General features: G+C 34.5%; 2 protein-coding genes across 2 annotated transcripts in view; both read right to left on the bottom strand.

Moving 5' to 3' along the window:
* Positions 1-10,757: 10,757 nt before the first annotated feature.
* On the bottom strand, positions 10,758-12,266 carry LOC119689135. The gene is made up of 3 exons (XM_038103885.1): positions 11,972-12,266; positions 11,802-11,916; positions 10,758-11,723 (listed from the first exon to the last, which is right to left on the bottom strand). The coding sequence occupies exons 1-3, from the start codon at positions 12,130-12,132 to the stop codon at positions 10,953-10,955; spliced, it is 1,047 nt and encodes a 348-aa protein (XP_037959813.1). The 5' UTR covers positions 12,133-12,266; the 3' UTR covers positions 10,758-10,952.
* Positions 12,267-15,162: 2,896 nt separating this feature from the next.
* LOC119687813 (10 kDa heat shock protein, mitochondrial-like) overlaps positions 15,163-19,593 on the bottom strand; it is a 55,730-nt gene continuing 51,299 nt past the window's right edge. The window contains exon 2 of the mRNA XM_038102316.1: positions 15,163-15,649. Within this exon, the coding sequence (XP_037958244.1) occupies positions 15,320-15,637 (318 nt within the window). The 5' untranslated portion in view covers positions 15,638-15,649 and the 3' untranslated portion in view covers positions 15,163-15,319. The remainder of the gene's footprint in view (positions 15,650-19,593) is intronic.

Below are 19,593 nucleotides of genomic sequence, written 5' to 3'. Positions count from 1 at the left end.
ATTTCGATAGCGCGTAAAGAGGATTTGGTTCAAATTCTAGAAGAAATTAAGATCAGTACATCAGGAACCGTTGAGGAACTACGGAAACGTGTACGTGATCATCTAGCAACTGAGGAGTACACGGGAAAATTACTAGATATAATTATGGACATGGAAACTAAATACGATCGCAGTCTCTCACCCAAACCTCCAGGCATCGAAATCGACACGCCAAAAATACACATTTCAGAGCCAACCATGATGACTAGCAAATTTGAAGACATAGCGCGAATCGCCAATCAAGTGCGTAATTGGGAGGTACATTTTAATGGTGAAACAAGTCCATTACCATTTTTGGAAAATTTGGAAACACTCTCCGAAACTTATAACATTCCCCGAGACATTCTGCCAAGACTTATGCCAGAAATACTGAAAGGAAAAGCCCTAATGTGGTTCCGGAATAACAATCGGAAGTGGACACACTGGTCAAGTTTTGTTCAGGATGTTCGAGAGTTTTTCTTGCCTTCTAATTATTTAGAGCAATTAGAAGACACAATTCGGAACAAATACCAGAAGAAGACGGAGTCATTCCAAGACTATGCCCTAGCACTACAAGAGTTGATGCGATATGCTGAGTTAACAGAAAGACAACAGTTAAGTCGGATTTACCGGAATAGTAGACCAGAGTATCAGCTCCAGATCAAACCGCGTGAATTTAGCTCCTTGGGAGAATTAAGCAAACTAGCAGAAGAATTCGAACGTCTTACACAACTAAGTAGTAGAGAACGCCAATGCACTCTGGATTGGTCACCACCGATTGCCATTAATAGAACACAGAGCGAAAAGGTGGACGTGCGTAATGCTTGTCGTAGATGTGGGGAAAGAAATCATTTTGCACGAGAATGCACAAAGCCTAGGAGACTTTTTTGCTGGAGTTGTGGTACTATAGGCCGTCGAACGATCGAGTGCTGCAGGGAAAATCCAACATACAGAAATCATCAGAGGCCATCGGGAAACGCTTTGGGGGTTGTCACGCCAGGCGGAACGACAACCACCCAAACATTTTATCCGTCAAATTAGAACCCAGTCAACCAAAACTGATGCAAGAAAGTATAGTCCAAAATCAAAGCATTAAATCGAATCATCATATCCAACTGAGGAGTAACCAGCAACCGATTCCACCAGACGCAAAACAAGCAACAGCAATTAGTAGGCCAATAACAAATATACTACCAACGCTAAATATGCCACACCAAAGTAATTCACAATCACACTTAGTACCATTACAGGAAAAACCACACAAGGAGGCAGTTCATAAATGCATCGTAACTCCTCCACAGAGTTCAACGTCTCATAGGGAAAGTCCAGAAGTAGGTTATCAACAAGCATATGCACAACAGTCGCTAGTTAACTACAATCAGAATACGCAACCACGAGAGCAAAAGTATCAAACCGAAGAGCATGACTTATCATCACGTCCAGCACTGCCACAACGTTTAATGACAGTACCGGAGTCATCGCATGTCAATCATCCAGTACTACCAACTTCTACAAGTTCAGAATCATCATCGCAAAGGCCACAGGGGCATTCACAAGGTAATTTTAAATCATCATCGCAAACGCCACAGGGGCATTCACAAGGTAATTTTAAATCATCATCGCAAACGTCACAGGATCATTCACAAGGTAATTTTAAATCATCATCGCAAACGCCACAGGGGCATTCACAAGGTAATCTTAAATCATCATCGCAAACGTCACAGAGTCATTCGCAAGGTAATTTCAAATCATCGGTACAACCAAAAGAACTTGAGCCGCAGCCGCCATCTTCGGTTAATCAGCCACAGTCACCACGAGAAGCACCACCAAGAGATAATCACCAGTCCGGTCCACCATCATCTTCGTCATCAACCACATCGCCACAAAGGAATTCTACTACAGTATCGCCAATAGCGGACAATCGTCAAGTACAACCTACGAAGTCATTAGATCCATTAGATATCAATGTTTCAGATAGTAAACTTAACACGGAACTACCAAGCCAAGGAATTCAAGCAAAGGATAAAGTCAAGCATGACAGTCAACAAGAAACATGGTCACCACAAGAGGAATTGAACGTCAGTCAACCAAGCACAAAAGGAAACAAACCAAAGATTTTCGTACAACGTCTAGGTACATTTAAACGAAAGGATGACCATCATCATGTCAGCAACCAAGATGAGTATTACAAAATTTTCAAGTGTCCAAAGATTAGAAAGAGAAATCGAGCCTCGTTCTAAAAGGAATATTAGTAACACAAGTATTAGCATGTATCATATGGAAAATAAGGGATAAATGGAAAATCAGAAGTATCAAGTGCAAATTTGCCGACGAGGGGTCATCAACGTATCATTAAAATAAAGTTTTAGTTTAATTTCTGTTCTGAAGAAGGAGGGAAATGTAACGACACAAATTTACAAAGTAAATTTCTGTGCTACATAAAACAAGAAGCAGAGAAAAACACAGTCTGTGTGTTAAATAACCGCCACCACTACACATAATATATCTAACAACTCACATGAAAATCACTGAAGGCGACTTAACTGGAAAATATAAAATTGAATTAAAATATTTATTTGAAATATCATGGACATTACCTGGGATCCTCGATGCCAATGTGCCGCGGGCATCGCTACATGAAATGTGCAAATTCTAAAAATATACGAAAAAAACAAAATCAACGTTTGGTTAAAACTTTTATGAATGGAACACTTATAAACGCAACAACAATGAACAATTATCGGCGAAACATGTGTAAATTTTAAACAAATGTCTATTTTTCTACAATTATATAGAAATAAAACAAAACACAAAACAATGTAACACTTATCACAGAAAACACGTTTAATTATTGAACAAAGATCTATTTGAAATATATATAAATAAAATAATACACAAAACAATTTAACACTCATGTTTGTACAATTTTATTTTTATAAACAAAACACAACAAAACAAAACTAAGCACGCCAACATCAATTTTATTTCTTTTAATATTTCTTTTCTGTTCACATTTAGATAATATTAAATTCACAGAATATATATGTATATTTAATACCTTGTTTTGTAGTATTAAAACACTTTACTTTTAATATAATAATATTTAATATAATATAAACTAAAAAGGAATAACACACGAAATAAAGAAACACGGCGCGTAGTAAAAGTACTAAAAATCACGGCGAAGCAGAAGAAGTGAGAAAACAGTAGAACACAAAGTTCAACTTCACGGCGAAGTCAAGTACAGCAAAGAATACCGGTACGCTACACCAAAAAGCTCCGGTATGCTCGATATAAAAGGAGGTACATTTTATATAATCAGGGACTTGGTTTGCGACAAGTGAAAGAGCAAGTACTCTGGCTCATTGGGCCTTCTGGTAAATTTTACCAAACTTGAAATTTTACTTTTCCTGAAACAAGTACACTGGCCTATTGGTCATCTGGCACATTGTGCCACAAATCTGGTTCTTTGAATCAAACGTAGTGTAAAATTCCTTTCCTGTCTTATATGTATATTTTTTAACCTGGCTTATTCGGTCAAATAGTTTTTTACAGCACGGAGGAAACGTTTTGTTTATTTTTTTTTACAACAGAAGAGGGGCTTAAGAAGTCACACGGGTTTTGCTAAGATTCTTTTAACAAGGAGTATATGGAGAAGTGGGAAATTTTGGCATCAACATAATTTTTTTATTTATTATTAGAAATGTTTCCAATGAATTTTAATTAAACTTTGTTAATCATAAGTTTATGAAATAATAAAGTTATATATATAATTTATACATATAAATCACGTTCTGTTTTCTTCTAAAACCAACGTCTCGGCAAAATTATAAATATATTGTCACGACTCTGGACGACGGCTGAGGATACCCCAGCAAAAACTAAAAATTTTTGAACGTCACCAAAAGTGTCGTTACAAGGCATCGGCATTGAAAAAAAATCTAGTACTCCCATTGAGATATTCTGTTAAGAAATCAGTCTTGTGGTACGCTTGTTGACGAGTCATAGCCGATTAGAAAACCATGCTAAAAGATTGACTCTCTGTTATAATCATTCCTGTGGTAGCTGAGGACAGGATTATAAAAATGTGCAAATTGTTACTGTCAACTTACTATTTACTTTCACTTTTGAGGATAGGTTTAAACAAATGTTCAAGTTGATTTTTGAGCCTCTGAGCTTGTTATGAGGTAACACAATAAGCCAATAGGCCTAGATGGGTCCTCAGAATTGCCGGTATAATCTAATGTAACCTATATTTATAGCAAATTAGGTTAGGAGCCACTCGTCGCCAGAGACGACCATGTGCCGTTCAATACTCCCAAAGGGACTTCACAAGCAGTTCCTAGCGGGGTACAACAACAACAACAAGTTGTTCGTGTTATCAGCTGAGGAATAGCTTTTTCGAATGCCCGGTAGACATTTATTTGATGCACCTTATAACATAACTATATTTCTTTACTGTGCAGTCAAAAACAAGCCAAGTTGTTCACGCTCATTAATAGACAGACGAGTTATATATATTTTCTTCACATAAGGCTCCGTGATGGATCATACCAGAATAGATCTAATAAAGATTTTTCACATAACAATTATAATTATTAATAAAAATAATAATATTACTCTTACATATTCAGCACAAGTACAAAAAGTGAAAATATGTATTATGAAAAATAATAAGAAAATTTATGAAACCTGTTAGCAAGATAAAGAGAAAAATAATAAAATAATTTCGGGTAGATTTCTAATACCAATATTTTTAATAAAAGGATCCCCATTATACTCCTTTTTTCGGAGCCTAAATATGAAACTACAACGATTGCCTTACATATTCTTCAGCATATTCGCTTGTGATACATCATCTTAATAAGAAAATAAAAGTCAAGCTAAGTTGTGATAAATAGTCGCTGAGTTTAGCAGACAAACTTGTGGGTTATATGACCTACGAGGGGTGAGAAGTAAGGGGTGAGTATTAGTCACTAAAATACTTTGCACAATTATTTTTACTTACTGTGAACGTAAAACTTTTCTCACTTCCTACAAGAAAACTAATCAACCAACAAAGGTGAAGAGTAGAACACGATACGATTTTCAGGAATAAGAAAGATGAAAGGTGTGGTGAGTTCACAGCTTCTTCTTATGAACAAAATGTAAACACACAAATAAAATTCCGAACTTACGGCCAAACAATGCAATGCAAAAACAATACAAAACTTGTTTACCACATAATCATTTGTCCCCCCACACGAAAAGTTGGCCATAAATGAGAATTTGCGATTTACTGAATACGCATGAGGCAATACAAATGCATATACAATGGAACAAAACAACAACAATAACGGCAATAGTAATAGCAATAACAACAACAACAATTAAACAAATGAACCAACAAATCGAGCGCTAGGACAATTGTAATTGCGAGTGCCGCTTATTGCAGTGCCAAGTTAGCCAATAAATGCTATAAATACAATTCAAAGCAATCAAATGTAAAAACAAATGCAAAAACAAAAACAAAAATAAAAACAAAACAAATACGAATACGAAACACGCCAAGCTTAAGAAAATAAAAATATAAATATATAAATAAATTCAAGAAGACTTAGAGCAATTGAATTGATAGGAAAGAAAATGAAATGGAACGGGAGTGGGAGTGGGAGTGGGAGCGGAAGGCAAATGTGTCCTATTAAATACAATATAAGAAATTCATTCAACGCACTTACACTTACACACACACACATACATGCACTTATACATACATATATATTGTCAACGCAAACGTGCACAGCAAATACAAAGGCACAAATAAAAAAAGAAAAGACAAACAATGATTGGGAGACGTTTAAGTGTTCTTGTCTTCCACTCGTAATAAAAGTTTCAAATTACAATTTACAAATAAAAATTGAGACCTTTTTTAAGTTTGTTAAGAAATTTTGCACAAAATGGAAAAAGTTTTAACTTTTCAAATAAAACACACAATGTTAATGGGAGAAGTTGGTGTTTCGATTTGTGTTTCTGCCACTGCCACTGTTGCAGCTTCTGCTTCTGCCGCTGTTTCTGTCGCTGCTACTGCTACAGCTACAGCTACAGCTACTGTTACTGCCATTTGCTTGCTATCGATGTTTTGCTTGTAATATTGTTGGTGGTGTTGTTGGTGTTATTGTTTGTTAAGTTATAAATAAATTGTAGTTGTTGTTGCGCTTTAATTTGTGCTTTTGCACTCATAAATTGAAAGTTGTAAATTGAAAATTGTGAATTAATGGACTCGGTCCAGACTCGCACCCGAAACGAGAATTGTCGCTGTGGCAGTTGAGTTGGTAAGGCAGTGGCAGTGAAGGAATCGGAATGCGCATCACTTCACAAATGAAGCGCTTAATTTGTTGTTTTTAATTAGAAAATTGTTATTTGTAAATTGTAATTTGAAAATTGTAATTTTTAATTTTCAATGAAGATATGGAACCGCAAATTTATAAAGTGACATTTTTATTTGAATGAAAATTGACAAGATGATTGACAAACTTCCAAACACAAATAATTGAATTTTATAGGTTGTAGTAGCAACGGGACTTCCAATGGGTCTTGACAAAAAAATGTACAGGGGATGTAAGTTCAGCATTAGATTAATTCACGAGAGTTCACAAAATTAACTATAGTACTTAATAATTTATTTAGTTTATAAATACTTTAAAATATTAAGAAGGTTCACAGTTTTCTGTTAGTTTCAAACTCATAAGTTGAAAAGTGTTGGCTACCGTTTTACGGAAATTGTTTAATCTGTTTAATGTAATCTTTGTAGTTCAATGGTGGCTTTGTAGTTGTAATATACCATAAGCATTTGCCTTAATAATTCATCGACACCATCAAGGCCATTTCAGTTCCAAGGCTTTGCACATTATCGATACTTACTCACTTTAGCCATTACTAAATTACTTGAATGGCCTAACAACCCGTTGTAGGGTTTCGGGCTGACGTAGCACCAGTCTCCCTAAGCACCCCCTCTGCATACGTACGTACCTTTTCCATTCTCACACATCAAATGCTGTTAGTGTTCCCTTAACTTAATCACATGCTTTTAGAGACTTACCTAAAACGCTTCAAAGATTGCATAGCACAATCAAAAAATAATCTAAGAATTATTTTGAGATTATTGACCGATCACTGTAGATTGAATAATCACTTATCCAAGTTAGGAATTCAGTCCAACTCAGACTGCAGATACTATAGAGAATCTGCAGTTCTGGGAGGTAGTTTCAAGGAACATAAGGATTCAAGAGTAGGAAAGATAGGCTCTATCTTCATTAAAGAAATCAGACTTGGAGAAACACTCTATTCCGACTAAGTGGCACAACAAATCTGTCAGGTCGCAGAACACTATACCTTGTTTTCAATAATAACTAAATCACTCCATCAGAAGCACGGTCTTTTTCTAGGCCTTCTTCCACCAACTATCGATTTAAATATCTTTTTTGTTGAAGTATCATCATCCATTTTGACGATGTGACCAAACCAGCAAAGCTATTGAATATTCATTCGATGAATTATATCATAGTCGTAAGAAAGCTTGTATGGTTCGTGATATATTGGGATGCAGTAGTCGCCCCCAACTCGTAGAGGACCAAAGATCTCAAGAAGAAGTTTTCTCTCAAAAACTTCATTATTGTGTGGTAGCGTCCATGCTTCTACGCCATATAGAAGCACAGGTAGGTTTAGTGACGTACAGTATGTATATTTTGACAAAATAGCCGTTGCATTATGCAACTAACCAGTAAATACTCTAACGTCTCCGACACCGTCGAGAGCAATCGATATTGTGACTGATAACCGCAACAACAGTTCTATTGGTAATATTACTGATAGAGCTATATGCTTTATGAACTGTGCCGTTACATTAACGTAGTAATATAAATAAACATCCAGCGATTCTGCAGGCTGTATCATGCCAAGAAAACGGAGAATAACGTTCTAGCGCAAAAAAATAATTCGAAACTGTTGCTTTAATTGGAAACTTAATAGCGGGAGATATATATGCAGTTGAAAAGTTTATAATTTAGAATATTTTTTTAACCGGCTATGGATTGCAAAGAATAAACCTGAAAATTTTTACTCATTAAACAAATTATATGTAAAGAAGCTACTAATCAAAAAGTTTAAAGAATAAATACATAATAATAGCCATTGACCGGACTTAATTATACAAATTCTTGAATATAATTTTTTCAATAATGAACTAATTTTGTCTTTAGTAAAAGTTTTACTAATTTAGGGACAGTAAAAACTAAACAGTTTTCTTTTAAGGTAAAATCCTATCCTTTTCATTTCGAACATAGTAGATGTACATAAGTATCCCTTCCGAATGCTTGAAACACTCATAAATGTAAGAGATTGCTCTGTTTTGTATTTTGACAAGGGTCAACTTGCACTAGTACACCTCTTTCTTCTCATACTTTTGTTTTGTTTCTCTGCAGTCCCATGTGCTCCTTTTTGGAATCAAATGCTTAAGGATACCATTGACTTCTGCAACGTTGAAACGAATGACTTTTGTTTTTGACAGAATTTATCAGCCTAATATCTAAAATTTTTTCAAGTTTGTTTGGTTCTTGCATCTCTAGATAGTCTCTACTGTTTTATTTTTACTGTATTCACATTCAATTTCATATGATTTAAAAATGGTTTTTAAGCGTCGTATAGGGAGAAAATCCTTCAAGAATTTTTTAGCTAACTTATAGATTTCTTTTTTTTTGTTTATACACATACCTTTTTGAGAGGAATAATATGTAGCGAATCTAGTGGATCATATTCTAAATGTGTTAACCACTGCATTAACTACTAACATAACTTCCATTATATGACTTAAGAGCTACTTACTTGACTACTTTGGAAGAATCTTTGATTTTTTATGTGATAGAATAGCCCATGGCTAGTAATACTCATAGTTATTTTGTGAGACATACTTCAAGTTTAAGGAAACACGCAATACAATGCATTCCTGCTCAGACAAACTCACCAAGTTTTTTCACTACAGAGCGTAATTAATAAATCCTAACTACTTCTTGATACTGCTTACTGAATACGTGTAAGCAATTGAATACAGACAAACCCATCCATCGAAATGATTACATATATGCACATATATTAATATATATATGTATATGCGTTTGTGTGCATATTTATATATAATAATAGTTTTTTGTGTAGGCTTATGCTATATATACAATATATATGTATGAAGTGGATGTGTAAATCAATTTCAGTTTTTGTGTTTATTCCCTTCAATGATTTATCAAAACATTTGTATCAAGGATATCAATTTCATATTACTGCGCTTAGTAAAAACAGTCATCAACTATGAAATCATAATCAATGAGAGAAGAACCAAACGCTTCCATACCGACAAACCAGTATCAATCGTTGTCACTCCCATCAACACTGGAAGATGGGCAAGGAATGTAAGTAAAATTAAATCGAAAAGAAAGGAAAAGGAAGAAAACAAAAATGGATAAAAAGTAGAAGAAGAGTTCAATTCAGTGAGGCAGTGAGCTTCTCGCCGTAGTGGCATCTTACAAAAATTCTGGTAAACACAGCAAAAGATTATTTGAGGATTACCACATTACGTCCAATTATTTTGCTCCTTCATTGCCATTTAACAAGCTAAGCGCAAATTGGGGCTAAATCTCTTCCAAATAGCTCAGCTACCGCCTGTTAAACCTAATCAGTCGAGTGGGTTTGGGTGAGCTAACATAGGACACAAACCGACACACCGCGTTCAAAGCAATGTACGTACATGTCTCAGCTCTTTCATAATAAATGTGGCCATGATGGGCTTGTATATTTGCCCAAAAGTATTATATTTGCTCTTTTCCCTTAGCTTCCCTTTTCTCTTGGTGTCCTTACTGTCTTAGCCTTTCAGATTTCTTCTTTTTTTTTTCTTACTGTAAATGCTGCATTTGTTTTCATTCTCTTTTCTTTTCCTTTCTTTTGTTTTGTTTTGTTTTGTTTACTTTAGGTTTCTTTTTTTCATATCAAAATATGTATGAATTACTGATGGCACATCTAGTGGGTGTCAGTGCAGAATGAAATCACAGCATCACAGCATCACAGCGTCAGAGTATTAGAGCAGCAAGTGGCGGATTGAATTCGGCACCAGAGCCAGCATCCAAATCCGCAGAACAAACTTAAAATATCAAATACAAAATACAAAAAGGACAATGGCAGACCGCAAAGAAAACGAACTTGCACAAAGCAAAATTGAACGAGAAGAATGAAAACTTTTATTGCTTTCATCTTTCTTTACTTAATAAAGAACACAGAATGATTTTCTTCGGTGTTTGTTTAGGATTTGAAATTATTTTGGAGCGAGCAATGTTTGTTGTTAATCGAGTTTCGGCTTGAATGCATGGGCGAAATGCACACCTGCATGGGGGAGGGGTTTACTCCAAAGAACACAGAAGTATTTGATTTGGCAGTTTAAATGATGCGAGGGAAATCCTTACCGCTCATAAGTGCGGTCTTGGCAAAAACAAAAACAAATCTTCAAAACCCCTGAAGAAGCATTTAAGAAAGTGTTGTATACGTAACAGAATTAATAATAAAAGGATTAAATGATAAAATTATATTCACTTATGAATATAATTTTTTACGAAATTAAGGATTTCGCATAAATTTATTAATGATTTGACTAATAGATCCATCTCAACGATATCTCATAACTTTCTAATTTAATACATCAAATTCAAAAAAAACTTCGATTTTGTATTATTTGCTGATATCCTTTACTATTTAATGTGAAGTTGTTTTCCTCACTTTCAGCATATTATTTTTCTAACTCGCTTACAATATTCGTTGAGATCCCTTCTTTCTTCATTTAGAGTTCTCAGCGAATAATGTAATCGAATAGAATATTGTTAATACATAGTTTATTAATTCAGAAAGTAAAAATGTTTTCAATAGTTAGGCAGGTACATGTCACTAGCAAAGGAATATCTCGGAAAAACTTCCAAATGGCAGAGATCATAGTTATTTAAATCGCGTTGGTCACGTACATCGCAAGTCTGATTGACATAAGATCGACGTTGTTTTTTGGGAGGAGCTGGTGCTTCAATGACACTTTCGGATGGAAAATACATAGTTCGATCGAAGTTAGTATTTTTTTCTACGGTAAGACAGGAAAAATCAGACATTTTGAATTGAAGATGGTTTCCAACACATTCGTCCTTCTCGGTGTATGTTTTTTGACTATCGCAGGTGTATTCGCTTCCGCTTAATCCACAAGATAATTCTGATAGACGCTCGAAAAGTGCTTGATCGATACTATTATTGACAAACGAATTATGATTTAGCATTGCTTCAAACTCTGATCTGGTGCAACACATATCATTGTAGCCATGATGTCGCCCGAAATCAGAATCTGATGTGTTTTCATGCATGAGATGCATGGACAACTGTTTGATGGGTACACCATTTGTTTGCTTGTGTGGCCTGCGTTTTTCGTTTGTACGTCTCTCTGGCGGAGGTGGTTGCTTGGGAGCCATAGGCTTTTTAAATGCTTTTTTAGGTTTTTGTTGTTTCCCTATATTCTCTTTGTTCCCTTTATTCTCTTTTTTATCTTTTGCTTGCTTGACATCTTTTTTCGACTTTTTCGAATCATTACTACTTCCGCTGAAAAACTTTTCTATTTGCTCATGGGATTTACGAAAATAAGTGTTCAAATCTTTCTACAAGAAACAAATGAGAAAACCAAGTTATTGAAAGATATCTTCGAAATTGATTTAAAATTTAGGAATAAAACTAACTTCACTCTGCTCGAGTAGTGAGAAGTGTTCCAGGTCCTCAGCAGTTTTTCGATCCAGCACATTCTTCAAAACCTCATAGGCATTATCCAGATTAGAAATTATGGATATATACTCTCTAAATATTAAATAATTGAATGTATGGGTAGGCGCCGATACAAAAATCTACTTACTTTTCCGTGTTGAGTAGGTCGGAATACCATCCATCACTACGACACTTCCTAGGAGCGTCATCATACTGCTTTTGAAAAGAGTCTTCTACATATCCTATATCGGAGTCAAAGCTTATATCCGACATGTATGGCATATCTTTATTTATCCCAAAGTACTTCATTTTTAAAAAAAATTTCTTAAAATTGCGAATTTTGATAAAACAATTAAGACCACAATAAATATTAGTGAAATTTTGAAAAGCAAAGGAAATTTGAGGACAACATATAGAAATCAAGATATGTGTATAACAATTTATAATAATTAACATTAAAATTTAAAATCCATTTGTGACAGCAATCTCCTTTTAATAGATATTTAAATTCAGTTTTCAAAAAAAGGTTACTATGTTTTAGTAAATATTCAGTTCTGTCAATGTAGTCCACTTTATCATCAGTATTGATTTCACCTGACTTGAATTGAAAGCTCTAATTGCTGCCTGGATGATTTTTGTATAATTCTGATAATCATGTTCCAGGTTAAAGTAAACACACCTATCTATTACATAAATTTCTGCTGGAAAAATAGTTGTGTTCACCCAGCGCTTCTGGGTACTGCAGTCCCGGTCTATAAAGACGTGCTCTGACTTATTCTTTATGCGAGAAAACGCTTATTTAACATGCTTTCGGTAGTATGCTGTTACAGTAGTGACATTAAAACTTAGTGAATGAAATGGATATGTTAGCATGGCTTCTATTATACATATATTGTTATTATTGATTGCTTTGTGCAATTCTTCTATTACATTGCTCCATAGAAAACTATGTTGTCTTATAATTGTTGTCAAGTTTACCGCAGTAATTTTAGTGTGACTTCCTTGATATAAATAAACATATAGTCCATATAGAACTGTCACAAAAATTTTTGGTCATATGTGATAAGGAAATTCATTGTATATCTTTATATCATAATGATTATTCAATAATGATGATGGTAGCCATTATTATTTTTCCCCCAGTAAATAGAAAGCTTGAAAAATCATGTTCTGAGACTTTAAGAGATTAAGACCAGGTGACAGCCATCAGTTCGTGAAATTTCGAAGCTTTGAGCTCCATTGCAGTAAATAAAGAACGGAAAGGAAAATAATCTCCAGCCTTAGCTGAATGTAACTCAACCATTGACTATTTTTTGTTATCAAACATATATAACTTCGAAATGGTCAAGTGATATTTTATTATTTTCGCATATTGATCGATTACTTACAACCCGAAAACTATAAAATATTTATAAATTTTTGAACATTTTGTCTTCAAAATTATTTAAAATTACGACTCTGAAAACCTCGCAGCTCTCATTCGCATTTTCGAGGTAATGACATCTCAGCTTTAGGTATGCATCTTTGTCTTTTGAGTGCGTGATGGTAACGATTACGGCAGGTAATAGGCATATGAAAACTTGGACATCTCAAAATTTTAATAGAAATTTTCTTCAATTTGTTTGTCCTTTATGTGAAGCCATGTACTTTTAAATACTGCACTCTCCGCCCTTCTAGCGTTGGTCTTGCAATACAAATTACCGCACAAAAGTCATTTTTTATTAAATATGTTTTTGCCAGTACGTGAGCACACGTGTTCCTGCTTTTATCCTCTGCTAATGCGGGGTGTAAACTCCGAACTAAGACTGATTTATTTACGTGGAAGTAACTGAAAAGAAAGAAAAAAATGTTGTCCACATTTTATGCGGACGTGTTTCTAAAATTTCTACGTAAATTACCTTAAAAACTGTTGCACATAAATGACATGAGCATGCTGAGCCAGTGTAATCTGTTATATTCTTCAGAAGAAAAATTTAAGAAAAAAACTCTAATAATAAAGGAAACAAGTTAAATTTGTTCAGATAACAAACACCAATAAATTTGCAAAAGCTGTTAAAGAACGACTGTCGGATCACGTACGTCTTATCTAGGAATTCTAAATTTGTTTTCTTCAATTGACTTGGATAGTCATTGAGCGCGGTTGGCTATTAACTTTCTGCAATTTGACGTAACCTAATAGAGGAATTTCGATTTGGAAAGTCATTCTAAAGAAAGCATATTTAATTCAAAAATTTTCGAAATCGAAATGATCGAAATTCGAATTTTCGGATATTTTCAAAACGTGAACTCTTAGCCACCTAAGAATGGGTAACCTATCTAAACTTATCTATATTATACTATGTTATATTATACTATATTATAACTATGTTATACCATACTATATTTATTCGGCTGTGTTTTCAAGGCCCTCATAAAGAGAAATTGGTATTTTAAAATATGAAAACAAAAGATATATGCATTTGCCAGTGACAATCATGAAAACTTTTCAAAGCATTTAACATTGATTTTTCTGCATTTCTTTTGAACTATCTCGTCTAACTTAATAGGACTCGAAATACGTATAATTAGTGTATAGGAAACATCATGCATAAGACCTTAAGGGACCCAGCTAAAGACTTGATCAGGAGAGCCGCAATACTGTGTTCGTGTACTCAACGTGCGGGAGGTCACTAATTAATGTATATTTGTTGTGAAATCATCGCACTCTGCGTCTGGCTTAATGGATGTCGTCATTGTGTTTTTCAGAATGTCAAATATATTTTAATTCTGTATATATGGAAAACAAACTCAAAAAAAATCAGTTTCTATATAATATTATACTTATTTTAAATTCTTGAGTGTCTACCTTAATTAATAGTGGGAACATAGCTAACAAGAAACTATAGCGATTCTAGATAATGTACCTTTATGACGACATGGTCAGCAGAAAATGCTTTGGTATCCTCATCTAGGAAATAACCAAGAGGTAAATTACTAGATTAGGTAATAACGCGATAAGACTACCTTAGGGTAGCGATGCGGTAAAAAACCCGATGGATCACACTCACAAGGTGGACTCACAGCTATAACTATAAATCTTTCAACTAAGTCTATAATTGGTATGATATTATTATTATACACTAAAATAACTTAATAATTAAATCGAGTGATCGATTTAAAGAGACATCAACATCAACCAATGTTTGCGGCAGAGGAGACTACACATCGAAATCATGCACGTATGTAAACAAATGCGTCATGATATACTGAAATTTAAACTCATATATCAAGCTTAGCGAATCTAAATAAAATTAATTCCAGATAACATTTACAGGTCGTCGAACAACAAAAATTTTTATTTATTGAAAATTTTTAAAATCATCAAAATCCAAGTCATATATAATAAAAAACAAAACAATTTTATGTAGCATTAAGATATTTAAGATCCGTCCATAGTCATCGTCCGTCATGTGTCCAAAATACTTATTTGCGTTATTGGCAGATTGTTGGCTGGGAGTTAGTAATAAATTTTACCAAGAATATCAGATTCCTGGTAAAGTTCACAGTGGGCTTGACCTTCAACATCAATCTTGCGACCATTAAAACCAGGTAGAAGAACACGATCGCCGGCCTTTAGACAAGGTTCAAAGTGCTTACCAGTGTTGGGATTGCGCATACCTGGACCAACAGCGAGAACAACACCATGCTTTGGCTCACGGACTGGTCTTTGAACAAGCTTAATGCCGCTTTCTGTGACTGTTTTAGGAAAAGATGTACGCTGTACTAGCACCCAATCAAACATAGGACAAATCTTAGTCAAAATTTTCGCTGCCATGATTAACGATACCTTAAAGAAGAAAAGAATAATAAAATTAATAAGGAAATGTGATATATGAAATGAGCTTCAACATATTTCAAAAGAATAAATTCAATTGTGTGAATTATGATATAAGGGCAGGCAGGGCAGGGACGGCAGAGAGGGCAGGCAGGACATGGAAAAGGACGTAAAATATTTTAAAAATGATTACTTATATTTTGTCACTTCATGCAATTTATTGTAATTTTATTTCCGTGCAAGGATTACATTCAATTCAGTTTGTTACATTGAAACCGAACCAAAATACCAGGGTTCGCCTGCAGGACAGCGGGCGCTCGTGCGCTCCAAGAAAACAAATTGCCTGCTTTTAGTGCTTTCACGTCATTTTGTCTTAAGATTTTTGGTTTTTCCATTTTCTTTTTCGTTTTGTTTTTATTTCCATTTTCATTTTCATTTTCATTTTTTATTGCGTTAAACGGGAAACATAAACTTTCGCATAAATCAAAATTAGCCTGCGTTGTGGGTGTTTCATTTTAATTCTCATTAAAGTTGGACCATAAAATATGCACAAGGTGCACAGGACATTTGCTTTTCAGCCCTAAATTTTATTTTATAACATTTTGCTGCTGCTTCTCAAGATGTACGAGCGAGTGCAAATGTGTGTGTCTGTGTGTATGTGTTTGTATGAGTGCATGTTTATGTATATTAATGGAAGCTTCTCGCATTGGATCCCACAACTCTGTTGGTGTTCATGTTGTATACAGGGCTTAGTGCTCAGGATGAAGAATGCTGTATGTCGAATGCTGAGTCCTGAACGCTGAATGCTGAATGCTGAATGCAGGGTGTAGGGTCGTTTCGTTCGGAATCCTTTAAAACCCTTTTCATTTTTAGGTTATTAATATAGCAGGCGTAAGTTGTAGCCATCGCAGCTGCCATAAAAAGTCTGAATTAATGAAGCAAACGCAAGCTGAAAAGCAGAACGCTTTTCAACGGCTTAGCTACCTCTCCCTTCGCCCACAAATGCCATTCTCATAATGCTGTCGTATCGTTGTCGTATCTCAGTGTGCGCATTAATTTTTCAAAAATATTAATTCCTTAACGTGAGCCCCAAGTCAAACGGTGGGAAGTTTAAAAATTTAATGCTTTCATCTCAAAAGTATCGAATGAAGCAACGCTCTCGTCTTAATGGCACCGAGATGAAAGTGGACGCAGCATTTTAGTTGGAAAATATGCCGCACATCCTTTAGAGATAATAATATGAACATTAATTTGAATAAATTAGGCACAAACATTTTAAACTGCCAAAAGGACAAATATGTGAAGCAGAAAAAACATTAAGATGGGCTCACAAATAGTTCAGAGGTCGCACTAATTTTTCAATACTACAAATACATTTATTTAAAAAAATTTAGGGAAAGTGATCGTAACTTCAAAACTTTCCGAAAATTTTTCAAAAAGAACAAATAGTAGTCGCGGGATGAGTACATTTTCTTATGATCCGTCCGTTCCTTTTGGAGGCTAGTGAAGGATTAGTGTTTATATTGGTTTGCATACTGGTTTGCAGATGAAGCGTAGAGAAAAGACTCCACAATGTTTCAAAAGAAAATTTTCTTACTCATATACTAAAGTCATATACAATCTCTTCTATTTTTTATTACTCACGTCATGACTTATTTTATCTACTTTGCAATTCCCAGTTGTCGAAACCAATTCAAGAACTTTTAAAAATTCGCATATTCTCATACTAACTTTACCATCATATAGAGTAACGACTCTATTCTCAATGCAATATCTATGAAATCACCAAATATATTTTTACAAAAAATTTGTGATTGATTGACAAACGTTCATCACAGACGAACTGTCGTATTATATCTATTGTGTACTGGACTAAAAGTAATTATTTTACCCTGTATGTGTTAACCCTGTATATATTATGTTACCCTGTATATGTTTTTGTACAAAGATTACTTCATTTATAAATATCTTTACTCATTAATAATTGAAAGTTCAGTATACAGTTCTTTATATGAACTTAGATTTTAAAAAGTTACTTTAAACCTACTTTTCCATATTCCATATTGCTAAAATGATCTTAGAATACGTTTGGACACTTAAATTATATCCATGACTTAAGTAGACTTTGCGCTTTTTCTGTTGGAAGCTTCCATTTCAGTCCCTGCTGTTGCATGCCACACACAAAAGTTGATTTACCAACTTTCTTGCGATAGGTAATTAGGAATAGTGCTCATAGTTTCTAAGCCTCCAGGTTAAGAACCACGTGACTGTTTTACTCCAAATGCAGAACGTCTAACTTAATACATAAAAGTAAATTGGATATATCTAGGTAGAATGACATCGAATTAAAACCGGACACTCTTGTCGAATTTCCTGTAGTACATACCTAACAACCTTAGAAGAAGAAACACCGAAGCAGCTATTGCGATGGTTATTGGAAGCTACGCTTAAGCTAGATAATGCCGCATTCTTTAATGCACTGGGCGATATTTCCTACTTTAGTATTGGGCAGATACTTAAATTTGTCAATGAATCCAGCTGATTCTAATATGCTCATCCTTCTACCCACAATTAAGAGAAACAGGGAGTTAAAACACTTGTTTTCTTCATTCCACTTCACCTACCTATTTGGTCGCTTTTTGCGTATTCCTCTGGTACTTAACATTCGATTAGTATTTTGAGTATTTAATCAAGTTAATGCAGTTTTTCTACTTTTGTAATATACATTGTAATGTCACTTTTAATTAGACGATGATGTTTGTAATTAAAGCCATTCAAATTACTATTTTATATATCTATTGTCATTCTACTATATTCAGATGAAGATTTTAAGCATCAGTTTCTTTTGGAGAAATATAATTATCTATTTAATATTCCCGTCATACCAATAATATGTATACTAACATCCAACATTAGTAATAATGGAATAACCCAAAGTGTAGGCCACAAGAGCACTTCCATTGTAGTGAATTGGACTTTTAACTTTGGAAAATAACAGGAAATGTTGTCTTTCTGTTTCCGTCGTTTTAACGTATTTCCTTCAATCATTTTGTAAGCCATTGTGCTTCGGGAATAAAAGCTATACTTCTCGTCCTTCCAATTCGAAACAATTTACAAATTATCTTTTACTTAAACTTTACTTAAATAATCCATTTTCTTTTCGACAATGAGAAACAATAACCACACTTCACCCCAACAGGCAGGCCTAAGATGAAACCCGGCTGGCGGATGAGGAAGTGAGTATCGAGTGTGTGTGAATTTGCATAACAATTTGGAAAGCCATTTTTCCTAAATACACCAATTTGAATAGCCGAGAGCGGGGATAGATGATGTCTGAGGATGTGTGCAGCACTATATTGTATTCGTAAGGATGAGAATGTTTGTGTGCGTGTGTGTGTGTGAAAGTGAGTATATTAAATTTATTTCCTGTTATTTTATTTTGGTTGAGTTCCGTTCCGTTCCGTTCGGTTCGGCTCGGTTCGGTTTAGTTTAGTTTATTCTATATCCTTCAATTGTATTAAACGTTATTTATTTATTTATTTATTTATATTGAGTTTTTTCCCTTTGTTTTCTTTTCGTTTTCGTTTTCGTCCGTTTGTTGTTGTTGTTTTAAATTTTTGATGAAAACTTTATTTAAACGAAGTCTTAACTATGAAGATGGAGAAATGATGGTTTGTCCCTCATCAAAAGTGCGTTCTTATCAATGTTTTATAAATGTAAAGCAAATATTGTATTAACGATTGCACTGGGGATAAAAATAAGTTCAAGTTCGCCAGTGCCGAAGTTTCGGAGTCGAAGTTGGAGTTGGAGTTGAAGTTGAAGTTGAAACTGGTGGCAGAACTCATAGCAACCATTCAAATTATCTTATAAATGCCTCAGGATAAGCGACTGGCAATGATGCCATTCAGTTTACATGAAACTAAATTCGCATAAGATGGTCAGATTTGGTTGTTGAG

Source organism: Teleopsis dalmanni, chromosome X (assembly GCF_002237135.1).
Source record: "Teleopsis dalmanni isolate 2A chromosome X, ASM223713v2, whole genome shotgun sequence".
NCBI lineage: Eukaryota > Metazoa > Arthropoda > Insecta > Diptera > Diopsidae > Teleopsis > Teleopsis dalmanni.
The sequence above is the reverse complement of the archived record's forward strand: the minus strand, read 5'-3'. Positions and strand labels throughout refer to the sequence as shown.

Excerpts from the sequence above, each read along its gene's own strand:
- LOC119689135 (XM_038103885.1), bottom strand. The coding sequence starts at position 12,132 with ATGAAGTACTTTGGGATAAATAAAGATATGCCATACATGTCGGATATA. Across the intron at positions 11,917-11,971 it reads GACCTACTCAACACGGAAAA|AGAGTATATATCCATAATTT; the intron begins GTAAGTAGATTT and ends TTTAATATTTAG. Across the intron at positions 11,724-11,801 it reads CACTACTCGAGCAGAGTGAA|AAAGATTTGAACACTTATTT; the intron begins GTTAGTTTTATT and ends TGTTTCTTGTAG.